This window comes from Triturus cristatus, chromosome 1_1, assembly GCF_964204655.1.
Source record: "Triturus cristatus chromosome 1_1, aTriCri1.1, whole genome shotgun sequence".
Lineage (NCBI taxonomy): Eukaryota > Metazoa > Chordata > Amphibia > Caudata > Salamandridae > Triturus > Triturus cristatus.
Genome location: NC_140579.1, coordinates 66,045,719 through 66,059,501, shown reverse-complemented (window position 1 = coordinate 66,059,501; position 13,783 = coordinate 66,045,719). Strand labels below are relative to the sequence as shown.

At 44.2% G+C, this 13,783-nt stretch overlaps 1 protein-coding gene across 4 annotated transcripts in view; it reads right to left on the bottom strand.

Moving 5' to 3' along the window:
- Window positions 1–13,783, bottom strand: part of LOC146869424 (vacuolar-sorting protein SNF8) — a 241,818-nt gene that overhangs the window by 217,977 nt on the left and 10,058 nt on the right. For all 4 annotated transcript variants that reach the window (XM_085599827.1, XM_085599831.1, XM_085599828.1 and 1 more), the window contains exon 2: window positions 6,890–6,940. In XM_085599827.1, coding sequence (XP_085455953.1) covers window positions 6,890–6,940 — 51 coding nt within the window. The remainder of the gene's footprint in view (window positions 1–6,889; window positions 6,941–13,783) is intronic.

Sequence of the window (13,783 nt, the reverse complement as noted above, 5' to 3'; positions counted from 1 at the left end):
CTGCTCTTTCTGTGCCACTCGAGCGCCTGTACCGTCTGCATCTTCTTCGTGATAGGATGCTTGACTTTTATGGTACTCTGCCATTGGCGACTTTGAGCCTGGCGTATGGATTATCCTTCAGGTATTCCTACTTCACCTGCGTGCAACCTGTTTTTCACTGCCTGGATTGTCCCTTTGAATGGCCTCTGGATTTGTGCTTGACCAACACGGTGTCTCCGGTGCCGGATTTCGATCGACTGATGAGGCCCTTAGTGTCTCACGAGTTTGCCTGTTCTGGTGTCCGGATTATGGCCTGTGGTGTGGCGCATGGTATCCTGGGTAATTGGGACATCGCAATGGCTGCCTACGACTTCTTAGCTATGAGCTACTTGGAGGAACAGTCCGGTTGCCCTCTGATTGTGCTAGAGGCTCCGATGGTTGAAGAACACGTATGTTCCTTTTCTTTGCTTAATTGGATGGCTGAGACTTTTTGTGGCCCTGCAAACGATTTCTTGTTGGAAGCAGTTGCCACGTATGCTGCCTATACGTTCATGGATTAACTGAACTGACGTCCTTTACAACTGTGCCTTTGGACAGCAACCTGGCACAGCAATTTTATTTTTTTATTTTCACTTCCTGATGGAAGTTTTGAGTTTTTTTTATTATTTTTATTTTTTAAACCCCTGTTTATTTTTTGTCTTTTCAGACTTTTGCACATTCTGAAGCTTTAGATTGGTTACGCCTTGTTCTGCTCTGTCGAAACTGAACTCTGCGTTCTCTGTTTTCTTGCCTACTAAATAGTGCTTCGATCAAGGGGGCATGTAGTGAGGACTCCCTGAGTATGTACATACATTGTTAAGTTAGCATAACCACGTTAGAGGGTAGAAAGCCATCTTGCTGCTTTTGCGCACGACACTGCGTTTACATGTTATTTCTTAAACAAACTGCTGACTCGAGACTCGCCTCACACGGGAGCAATCTGTTGTTACCATCCCGAGCTCTGCGCAGCGACCTTGGTCTGTACATGGTGTGACAAACAGTCTGGATTATTACACAATGCATGTTTTCCACTCTAGGTTGATCGACCCACTATTTAGCCATAACACACGAGCAGCTGCGAATACCTGAAAGTTGGTGCTTTTAATATCACAGACATCATGTTTATTATTCAGACCGAAGACGAGCCTTCCTGCGAGAAGACTCCTGATGCTCCTGTGATGTGATTTCACTAAGCTGATCTTTGAGGTATGGGGTCCCCTATTCAAGCCTAAGAGACCTTCTACTAGCCTAATAATAATATTAGCTTCTTAGTAAAGGGAAGGTGGTAGGGTCCACTGTCATTATAACATGATCAACCCTTTTATATTCTATGGTATTGTAACGATGCTGATGGTTTTGATTTTAATCATTTGTCTGCTTGTATTAGCCAAAGTACTGCATCTTAGGACACGTGGTCTATAAAAATAAACTCTTTTTATTTTCACCGTGTCTCTGTTGATTATTGTTGTGGACTGATGTGAGAATAATATACGAACAGGTATTTCCGATTCCCACCATTCCTGAGAGTATACTGAGTCGCTTGTTCTGGGTTGTCTTTTCATTGGGACCGCCGAGCTAAATCTCGGATAACGAATGGGACACTTATGCTAGCCGGATACTGGGTTCTGGGTTCTGAGGTGAGTTTCTGGTACACCACAATTCACTGAGGTCCTGGGGTTCTACGCATAGTTCTGTGTATAAGCAGAATCCCTGCAACAGCAGTAGCCCTCTACCACTATGAGAGTAGAGCTTGGAGCACCCGTTTTGTCTAACATGACCGCATCACCACGAGATATGTCTAGATAATTGCGTACACCCATTATCTGTGTTCTTCCATGACCAAAAATCAGTACCAGGGATCCAAATATTCACGCAGCTGGGGCACACAGGGCAGGGGTGCACGTCCGTCACCATGCAGGGGATTTGTGTGTCCCAACAAAACAAAATCAGAAAAAATTTCAGACTAGGCTTTCTACACAAAAAGGCGTCTAAATCAGCCCTACATGGCTAACTGATATAAGTGCCTCAAGAAAGGAAGTGTTAACGGAATAGGGTTTAACACTGAAAAAAATGCATGATAATTCCTCTTGGGGCTCGTCAAAATGTGTCAGCAGCGACCCACTCATCCCTGCAGGTCGATACCAGCAGACCTACCTGAAAACCCACAAAAACTGCAAATTAAGATGAGGATCACAAACTAAGTGGCCTTACACCATTTTGTGAAAACCATGATTGAAAGAAAAAAAAAGTGGAATGCAATCTCTTATGGAGGGGGGACATCTGAATTGAGAGTCATTGTGGGAAACCTCCCTTAAAAACCCACATTTTTACAAACCTCTAAACCGAGAGGTGAAGCTTTCAAACATCAGAGATTAGATGCAAGGTGACATGAAAGTACTGTATAAGAGGAGTTGCAACCACTTGTGACCAATTGGCATCCTCTTCACTATGGAAAACTAGGTCATTGACATCCAAAACTGGATGACAAAGATTACATATTTCCAAGATCAGCGCTCCATATTAATCATGTAGAAACACGTGTGTGTGTTTCCCGAACTAAGATCCGACGAGAAAAAGCGTCCTGGCGTCTGAAAATCCAACCGGAAGAGTCTGTGTATCTGTGTATGTGGTGTAACAGTCCATTTCGATCTTCCAGTGAGATCCATTCTCCGCCACTGCTTCTTAGAACAGAAATAGGAGGTAGAGATGGGCAGCAGCCTGTCCTTGATACTGCTCGGTTATGTGAGGATTGATGGTATATGAACCACGGCACAACGAGGAGGTAGTCTACTGTTGCTGCTGTCTGATCTGAATCAAGTCTTTATGATGAAAATACATCTTTATATATATGTTACATACCAGCTTAATAAAAATATATTTTTATGATCCGATAATACTTTTACGTGGAATGAGAGTTGCTTTTTACTTCCTGCAAAAATCACGTTACCCCATGACTTACTGCTCTCTCTCAAAATATTACCTGAATCCCTGCTCCTCGGATGCCTAAAAGTGTATTGCTTTCTTCTTCTCTGACATTGTTTGTAGCGTAGGTCGAACCTTAGCATCATCTGCAGTGAGATACCAGAATGTCCTATTTGTGTGTCTCTTTTATCGTAAGCACTATTAAGGGGCTCATTGAGCATGCGGCCAGCATCAAGTAATCCAGTGACTCATTCTCTGTCAGTTGCCGAAAGCAAGTGGTGTAAAGTACTGAAAGTAAATTGTGTCCCTATTTAACCACATTCAGGAGAGCCGATGTGCTCCATGTTGTACTCTGTACCAGAAATTACAAAAACATAGAGAACATTATATTTTGCCGGGAAAGCTATTACTGAATACACCACCTTTGTTTGTTAACTAAACTATTTTTCACCCGAGTATGGGCAGGGACTACATTTTCGTGTTTACGAAAATTCTTAAGTTCAGTGCCATAATACTTTCTTTTGCTTTTCCTTTGGTAATTGAATTTTTGAATCATAGGAGAACCAACCATTCAGCAGTCTGTGTGTGGTTAAGTTGTGTTGTGTTAGACGGCATGTTCACACAGGCTCTTGATCATAGATGAAGGAAAGCGTTAGTCGCCGCAGTAGATGGACAGAACAGCCCATTTGTAAAAATCTGCTGGTTTTCAGATGATTGGCGATTTCTTACAGATGCAGAAGCCTGGACTGAATATGCTCAGCCACCACAAATATGACGGCAGAAAATTACAAGGACAACCAAAACAGCAAGATGCCAACACCTCTTCTGAAAGGAAGTAAAGCTATTCTTCCAAAAGCCAATTTCAGATCAATAGTGCAAGCTCTGGCTCGTTGACCTGGATGGCAACACTGCTCACCCATTTACCAGGCAGCACCTTGGCACCCTTAAAAACATCACAAACTCAGTGGCTCGGCTTATGAAGGGCTTGAAGGTTACATCACTCCAAAGCCGAAGCAACTGCAGTGGCGTGCCTTCTAGGCGTATATCATTTTTAGAAATCTGTATCACATCCAAGTCCATCAAAATCAATACCTTCATATACCTGGGTAAAAAACGATATATCTCAGGTAAGTGGAAGTATGCCCCATTAAAATGTACATGATTGAAAAGTGGAGGCAACCTTGGTGAAAATTTCGAGTTCAGTCAGTACAAATACTTATGGATGCATGTCTCTGTAATTTCAGTGAGATTTGAGATCTTATTATGAGGGGGTGAAGGCTTTAAGACTCTACCCACGACTGAGCAGCAGATTCAGCAGCTCTGTGCATAGATATGGATGCTGTGAAAGACTCTTGTAAATGTAAATGTAAATGTACAGATATTTATATAGCGCAAATCACCAACCGGTCTCTAAGCGCTTGCTTAGGGAACCCGTCCTGGTATTCCCCTGTGAGATAACCCAGCAGGGCATCCACAAGGTGAAAGCCAGGCATCCCGCCACGAGGGGCCATTGTGGAGATTAAGCAAGCTATTGCCCAGAGTTGCAGAGTGTGAACCCATGAATCGAGTATGCACTGGAGCGAGAATTATCGAGTCCATGGACAATTTATGGACTCAAGACCCAGCTGAGCCGGGAATTGAACCCTGGTCCCGGGCTGACCTCTGCTTCCAGGTCTGCCTACTCTAACCAGTGAGCCACACTTCTCCACTCTTCCCAAGCCGGGGGAAACACCATCTCTGTCAGATGCCATATTTAGTTTCAGAACACGCACTTGTACACTCTCCCGAACAATCTGCTGAGTAAAGTCCTCTTTTCGTAGGTCTAATATTTGGACCAGAACCGTGAGCAGGTTGTGAAACATTTGCAGGGTACATGTTGACAATTTGCTTCTCTGCAGAATTTTCCTATACTGAGAAGTCAAGCATCCTTTGCGAATATGTAGCAAACGTTTCCGCAACAGTCAAGGAGCGAGATGGTCAGTAGATAAAACTGTAGGTTGTTGCATCAGGCAACTTGAAGGCATTAGAAAAAATATTGGGGTTCATTGCAGTATTATGAGACTGCTATATTATACTTATTCAGACTCTAACTGGTCGTTATGCCTTGGCTGAGCAATCCAGGCAGGCAGCGAGCCTCACAGGAAGAGTTATTGAGGAATTAGCCCATCACGTAAGTTTGCTGACAAAAAATAGGTGAAAGGATTTTACTCCATTTTGTTTCTATTACAAAAGTGGTTTGGTAGGTATCAGTCAGTGTTTAATCTCAAAAAAGAAAACAAGGACGCAAGTAACGTATGTATTGATACAATCACCTTGGTCTGCCATCTCCAGAATGGCAATATGAATGTTTTGATTCACCAGAGCTGTGAGGTATTTTTGGTTCACCATCTCAGATTAGCATTATCAGTTTCATGTAGTTCCATCTGTGCTCCAGTTGGTTACCAGGACTTTCACAAAGAACATAGTGGCAGTGATTTAGAGGTCCTGTACATCCTTCCCTACCTAGTAGACAGGCTTGATGATGCCCCCACCCGTAGTTGGGAATAGAGAACATGGTAGAGACCTGCAAGGTCCTCCTGTCCCTTTAGTAGCTGATAACATTAAAAAAAGACCAAATAATCACAGTTTCAGAATTTTGACTTCATCGAGGTCTCTTTTACTGGGTAGTGTTGCTTTCCAGAAAGAAAACAGGAAATTCAGGGTTCTGTCTCTCGACCTTTTTGTATTCTGGAAGAATGCATGTCTAAATCTTGTATTGCTGGATCCATCCGTATCTTCAGGCGTAACTTTGATGACTGGGAAGATCTTTCCCGTTCGTAACTGTACTGGCGTCATAGACCGTGATCAGTACTGATAACAGATTGTTGGTTATAATTTATAGCTCCAGTCTTTTGCTGCGACAAGGCTGGCAGTTGAAGCTTGTACTTACCATCTAGATTTATCGAATACATACAACTGATTGAGGTGGAATAATTTCTGTTTTTTTTGGATGTCACTGATTTTGGACACAGCGTTATAGCCCTGAAGAGTGAGAGATTCACGTTTGCTCTGATGAAACACGTGTCGACTGGCTGTTTGTTTGCTTTTCACACGATGACCTATTAAAGAACACAAAGACTTCTACGCTGGAGTGTTTCTATGTCAAGCTTAAGATACACTAATATTGTGTAATTTAATATTGTATGAGTGCACGGGATTGCTGTCAGTTGTTTATTATGTGTGGGGAGTTTCCCTCACAGATTGAGGGGTTTTAGGGTCTTCCCCTCCCTGTTAGCACCATACCCAATTGTTTACTTGTTTTTTGAATCACGTATATAGAAGTGGTGCGCCATTTTCTTCCTGTCTATGAAAAACCCCATCTTTGTACACATACAAAGAGAAGTCGGTGACTGGTGCCTATCACAGAAGTAAACATTTGTTCATTTGCTTGCAGTGTGGATTTTAACAGTTATGGACTGTGCCACCTACCATAGAGGGGTGGCAGTTATCTTGGTATAGATCATTAAGCCTATGATTTTTGTCATTATTAAATAGCCCCAAGCATAGCTTATCTAACAAACAGTTGGAGTTCACTCTAGAGACACTGAATCCTTTCAGAGGAAGAAATGATATACCTAAAATCATGTTTAAGTGATTTTTGTATAGAACTGTGCAATGTATTTTCTTGTTCAAATAATACCCAGAGGAACTTCTAGGCAGTGTGCGACCTCCTGAAAGTATGTGCGATGCTCCGCGTTATTCCGCTCAATGCCTGCCAGAATTCCTGTGATCACACCCTGACTAAAGTGATCTTTAGGTTTTCTACTGTCTTTGGACACCTTAAGAGTTAAATGCTATTGTAATGTTTAATGCAGCGTAACAGGAAGCATCTCTCAGACTAGCTATGCACACCAGTTTAAGAACTTCGAATTCTAACAAAAGACACACTGTAAAAAAAACTAGTTCTCACCTGAGCCAACTGGTCTTCGGCCAACACAGTTCCCCGTTCTTTATATTTAGCCTAAAAAATCAAACGTAAAAGAGAATGTGTTCAAAAGTAATTATCAATTAGAAAAATCTCTTTTAAACTGGTGTTGTTAGAGTGCAGGTACTGATGGTGCAGAAAGAAGCCGGTCTATTTCTTTTCTGAGCGCTCCTTCTAGTCAATTACCTGACCCTCCAGTCACAAACGGAGAGACAAATGTACGTCTTTAGGCACACACACTCCGACACATTATGACACGGAGATCTCCCTAGACTGAACTCATTTTATTTTACCGATTCCTCACCAAATTAGGTACAGGTTGGCTAAGAGGCAGACATGCTATGGGTTCGTGATTTTCTTCGTGTGCATCAATGGTGTCTGGTGACCTTTGTAAGTGTTGAGACAAAATACTACTTCATTTGAGCAATAGTAAGGAGTGAACGGCCGAGATTGGCACAGATGGGCCCTCAGAACAAGCTCTCAGCCGTGAGATAGACTTGGTAGCGCGTGGGCACTACCCATGTCACCTAGGAAGTCAGTGATAGGAGTTGCAAATGAGACATCGTGTTAACAGGCTCTCCGTTTGGTACATATCCGTTCACACCAGGTGTTCTGTTGGACAAGCACAGTGGTAAAATGTTCCGCTATAGAGGTCACACTTGGGACTCCGTGTTTGAGTAAGGTGCGGGATACATAGGGTATTAGTGGCACTCATGCCCCACAATGAGTCTCCACTAGAGACGGGAGCTGGAAAGGCACGTTGGTGTCCCTCCTCGGGTCATACAGTCAGTGGATGAGTCAGGAGCTGGACATGTAGAGTTGTGAGTGGGAGTCTGTGTCTTAGTCGGGCCCATGTAGTACAGCAAATGGACCTCCTCGGGCGGCGCTGGAAACACAGATTTGCTTCAGATCATACAAAGAATCAGTGGCTGCGTCAGGCACACATAGGAGGTAAGGGGGCTATATGCATGTATCAAGCAATCAGCGAGTAAGTCGAGAGTTGGACATGGATGGTAGTGAGTGGGCTCTCCTGAGGTACCCCAGTCAGCGGCTGAGTCGGTCATGCGTGAATGGTCTCACACACACACACACGCACGCGGTCTCACACACACACATACACGCACCCCCCCCCCCCCCCCCACAGTCAGAAGCTGGAACTATAATGGCGAGCTAGCTATCTCTTCAGGTCGAACAGGAAGTCAGTGCTCGAATTAGGTGTTGGATACAAGGGTGATAAATGGCCCTGCGCAGGCCAGAGAAAGAAAGTGTCAGTCTAAGAAGGTGTATATGCATGATGGTGCATTTGGTTCAGGGCAGTGCTTGAAGTGCATTTAAAAAGTATTGCGATCTGTGTTGATGGGGCGTGGTGAGTGAGCATGTGGGTGTGGCTAATAACAAAATATTTTGTAACTTTTTTCAGTCTTTCACCTTCTGGTAAGGTAACTACATATAAAATAACACACAGCTTAAATGAAAATTAATGTCAATCAGTGGGAAATGCACTTTCGTAGATTATGAAGCCTCTATTAGTTAATGCACTGCACCAAATCCTGGTTGGTGCAGTGGAGAATAGTGACTTGTGTATGTTTAGTGCTACATGGCCCCAGTCTGTGACAGAAAGCACTGTGAACACGCAAGTCAATACTTTAAACTTGCATTACACACAGTATAACATTGGCTGCTACAGAATGCACAAAAAAGTTTAGGATACAGTGTTTCCAAAAAGATAGTTTTTTTGCAGGCTGTAGTAGTGCCGTTTTTTAAAAAACAATCTTTTAAAAGAACACACTTCACAGCTTAGCTGGCAGCTCGCTACGTCACAGTAACCCGTAAAACGAAAGAATGAGTCATCAGGAAGCAATTTTTTGTAACTGTCTTTATAAAAGCACACACTGCTCAGCTTTGTTGATAGCTCCTTCACAATACCTCTCAAAAAGAATAAATGTGTGTCACCAGGAAGCTTCAATTAAAGACGAAACCGGCTTCCAGGGGTCCTTCACATTTGCCGATTGAACATCTGTGAACATTTACACTTCTTTCAGGCAAGCAGGCACCCTGGCAAGAAGGCTTTGTTAGCTGTTTGCCCCTCCTTCGGTTTCACAGCACAGGAGACTCCCTGAATGACACTGCAGCTTGATGCATTTCAAATGTCGGAATTAGCCGCTCTGGGGTGGTTGACTTTTGACAAAAGTAGGGGGACTGTTCTCCTAAAATAAAAATAAAGAGTATGGGCACGTCATACCCCTCAAATCCACTTCCACCCCGCCCCGACCCCTACTTCTACCACTGGTTCAGGGTGCAGAATCACTTGAATGCTGCCCCCTCTTATTTATGAGCAACAGCAACTGCTACCGCCCCAAATCTCAGAAACAATCTGCGCTGCCGATAGGCGCTGCCTCTGATGCTTTTCCCACTGTTTCTGAAGATAATGGCTATGAATGGAGAGATCCCGCACATGAAGGCCATGTGCTACCAGTAGACCCACATGCAAGTGTATTGCCTGGTGTGCTCTGCTCCTGTATCCCAACGCGAGGTCTCAGGGTTGTACTTCAGAGCACGTTCCAGCATGTTACCAAGGGTGAAGGCCAACCACAACATACACACATCGTTACACACGCACAGGCATGTACATACACACAGTGGCACATGCACACACTTTTCAACTCATTAGGTCTCGCCTGAGCGCTAGCGCATGCGCTACCTCAGGCGAGACCTTTAGTAAGCGGGTTTTCAAAGTGCTACCAGAGTGGCTTAAAGCCTGTGTGCATGTGAGCGTGAACATGCACAGGCCTCTCCTTTCGCGCGCACCACTCGCGTGTTTTTTTTTTTGCTCGCGCTTCTTGTTTTTTTTATTTATAAATCTCCGTTGTGATCTAAGGCCCATGCGCTGTTTTTTTTTTTTGCACGTGCGGATGCATTCGGTTATCGCTCCGACATATAGAATTACAAGCAGTTAATCAGGTCAGTCCACAGCTTTCCATACCAAAAAATGTAAACATTAAAAAAAACTCTGCCTGTGACTTTAGTTTTTAATTGTCAAAATCTACTAAATCAGTCTGCTTGCGGTAATACTAACCAGCCATCTCAGAAGCTGTGACGATCTGTTTTTTTTTTTATAGAAATGATCACAAAAATATATTAAGATTTCCCTATTCCTCCTCCTTTTGACTTCTGTACACTCTTTTCTTCCTGTACCCCTTCTTCGTGGGGTTCTTCATTGTCTGAATTCATCCTTCACACAGCACTGAAACCAGCACTATTGGCAATATCTGATGATATCAGAGCCATTATCGACCATGGTGGCCCAGCAATGGTGCTGTTGGATTTCTCTGCAGCTTTGGCATAGTCTCAAACTCTTTTCTCATCTCGCTCCTGTTTGAGAACAGAATTTGCATTCAGGCACTAAAACGGTTTTACTTTTTTCTCTCAGACTGCACTCGGGCTATGACTGTCCCCCCCTTTCCATCGCAAACTCTGTTAAGTTCAGTGTACTTAAAAGCTCCTCGTTGAGTCCTACTCCAAGATTTATGTCTCTTCTGTACCTCGTTCGTATCTTTGGCTGCGACATTGTATCCTACGCCGACAACGCCTAAATCATTGTATCCCAATCTGAGAACATTCATTAAACTCAGACAAGCATTGGCATAGCAAATAGGCCTCGCTTTTGGGACCTTATAAGTGTTTAGCCATGCAACAATTGATGTTGTCGCACCAAGGATATTGTGCTGGATAACTAAACACTTATAAGGTTCCAAAGGCGAGACCTATTGGCTATGCCAATGCTTGTTTTTAGGTTGCTCCTGGGCAGCGCATGCGCTGCTCTGCGAGGTATGCTGTATTCGGAGTATGGAGGTGAAGCTCCGCCCACTCTTCGCCCCTATTTTTTCTTGGGCTGTGTCATTGTCGTTGGTAAATGCTGGCTTCTGATTCATTTATAGGCTTGGTAGTCCCTGCTTAGTACCGCCTTGTCTTCATTTGTAACCTCCCGTCGCGACACCCCCCCTTACCTGTGTTGCTGCTTGGTAGGCTTGAATTACAGCCTCCAAGCACTATTTTGTTTAATGCTTTTCCCTGCCTGCTTGCGGGACACGCTCTTTCGTAGTCTGTGTGCTCGTTCGTGGGCTTAATTTATATTTTCATAGCACGCCACAGTGGCAGCAGCGCCTTAGGTTTATTTGTGGCGTCAAACGCGGCTGCATGTTTTTTTCCCTATTTTTTAAACTTTGTTTGTAAAAGCGCACCATGCTGCACTTTCAAGTTAATGGTGGCCACGACCCTTTCTTTACACGAGCCTTGTCTAAGGAAAGTGGCATGGCCGCCATTAATGTGACAGCGCTGCATGGGGCGCTTTTGCAAACAACCATTTGAAAATGCAATAGGTCTCACATTTAAGAGTTTAGAAAATGAGAGACCCATTGCATTGCAAATGCTTGTCTTCCATTCTGTTTTGTCCTGGTAGTTCGGTCTAGAAATCTGCTTCTTTCCTGTCATCGCCACCAAGTGAATTTTTAGCCCAATTTCGCTCCTCAGCGACCCAGAAGAAACAGTGGAATTCGCCCAAATAGCCCTTCGTTAAACCGTTTCGCTAAACCATGTCCAGTTATCCACTGTGACAGGGGTCTCTCTTGGGGGACTGGTGTCTGGGGGTGGTGGGGGAGCTTCTCCTACATTGCCTCACCCTCTCTGGGTTTCGCTAACTGGAAACATAATGGCCGGGTTTTCTGTTACTTTGAATTTTCATTTCTTCCATGTTCGCACAGGTTGCACCCCACATCTGCCAACACCCTCCGTGGTAGGTGATGACCAGTCTGCAGCGGGGAGCCAGTCACTTCACACACCTGTCGGCATCACAGGTGATCACACACTGTTCATATCACAAGTTGTGTTTATATAGCGCCCCCTCCAGTTTCCAGCTGCCCTTTGGCGCTTTTGGAGTTTGCGGGTGTATTGAGGGGCTGGGCACAGCAGAGGGGGCAGCTTTGAGGATTAGATCTTGTGCCCCACTGGTTTCTACACGACAATAACTTGATTTTTATACAGGATTTCACATCTCATTTCATTTCTAAGCACTGTAAATGACAGGGGTTAGTGGTGTGGTCCAGAATATTGTCACATCAATATTGTGTCCTAAATTATTAATTGAAAATAGAAAATTCACACTGAATGGGAAGATATTTTTGTACACGGTATCTAGAACACAATATGTATGTCATGCTATATTACTGTATAAAATATTCTGGAAAACAACTGCTTCTATACAGCGCTTACTACCAAGTGTCTGGTTGTATAATGCCTTCAGAGTCTGGGCACCCTCTACGGGTGGCCGGTTATTTTTATTTCGTGCCCCCTCCCTCCCCCACCCTCCTACGTCGCAGGGGCCTGAATTACGCCCCTGCCATGGACATAGGGTACCTTTTGGTGGGCCTCTCTCTGCCAGCAATATCAAATAAACTGTGTTGCTTTTCAGTTTCCTTTTGCTTGGGAAAGCAGCAAGGCTTTCTCTGGCGTTTAAATGTTTCTTATTCCATGACATTGCACGAGTTCTGCCAGGCATACAATGGGTTGGGTTAAGGAATGATGCCCCCCCCCCCCCACCACAACAAGAAACCATGTCCCTCACACACCCACACGACGGGGCTGCGGCGGCCTGCGTTATGTCCTGTGGTGGTGATGTCAGCTGTATGTTTCCCTCCTCCAGTCTGCCCTGTGGGTGTTGTCTGTTGCTGCTGACAGTGCTTAGCTTGTAAAACAATAACTGCCAGAGCCCTCGTCAGGAGGCCACCACAGCATGCACGGACCTCAGCCCCTTCCAGCGCAGCCCATCACAGAATCAACACAACTACTAACCATCACACTGCTTCAAGTCTGACAATTCAGACTGGTCAAGGCCCCCAAAGCTATAAGAGTAGCTTGGGCGGCAGGTATTAGCTGTTTTAAATGCATATTGAAATAATAATCAACAGTTGTTCTGTTCCTCTTTAAAATACACAATCAGCCCCACTATGTGGCAGCTGGCGTAAGTGCCGGTGTTGATAATTAAGTGCTGGTGCCAAGCACCGGAATCCACCGGCTTTAATTAAGCACTGGCAGCTGGGTGTCCGACTGTCCTTTCTTTCTTCAGTGGTACTCTTCGTTAGATCCCGAGATGTCAGCTGCATTTTTTCCTTCTCAAGGCAGCCTGTGTGTTATCTGTCTGTAGCTGCCGGGTCGAAGTCGGTCAGACTTTCATTTTCCTTGCTGGCACGCTCTTATGTGGTGTGGTGTTGACATCGGCTACATATTTTCCTCCTCAAGGCAGCCTATGGTCGGAGCTGTGACCTGGAAGTATTGGTGCACTGTGCTTTAGAAATCTTATGTTTTTAATATAAACTTGAAAGGGACTTACATCCTGCCTCCTCTCGTTCCAGCCTTCTCATTGTTTCCTGTGCGTGCCACTTACCTTTCCTCCATTTCTATTGGTTGCAACATATTTTCCTGCATTTATCAATGCTTGTTCCTCATCTGATTCTCTTATTTTCCCAACACCGAAATATAGTTAACATCCGCTTTGATATAACTATATTTTCATAAAGTTTTCCCTTTCACTCATGCAGCATATTTATATAAAAATGTATCCCCTGGAGAGAATAAGTGATTTGCAAAGAATCACAGGTTGTTGTGCGGCACCGCCGAGACTAGAACCAGGATCCCCAGCTCTGACCGCATCATCTCCACTCCTGTGTTATCTGTCAGGGAGCTCTTTCCTTCTCCCAGATGATAAAAACAGCTCTTTCTTCATGACATCGGCGAAATCAATGCTTGTCTAAATAATAGACCTGTCCACTTTGGAGCATTCTGGCTTTTTTTTAAGTCTCCTAGAATCTTTTAATTATACTGTGC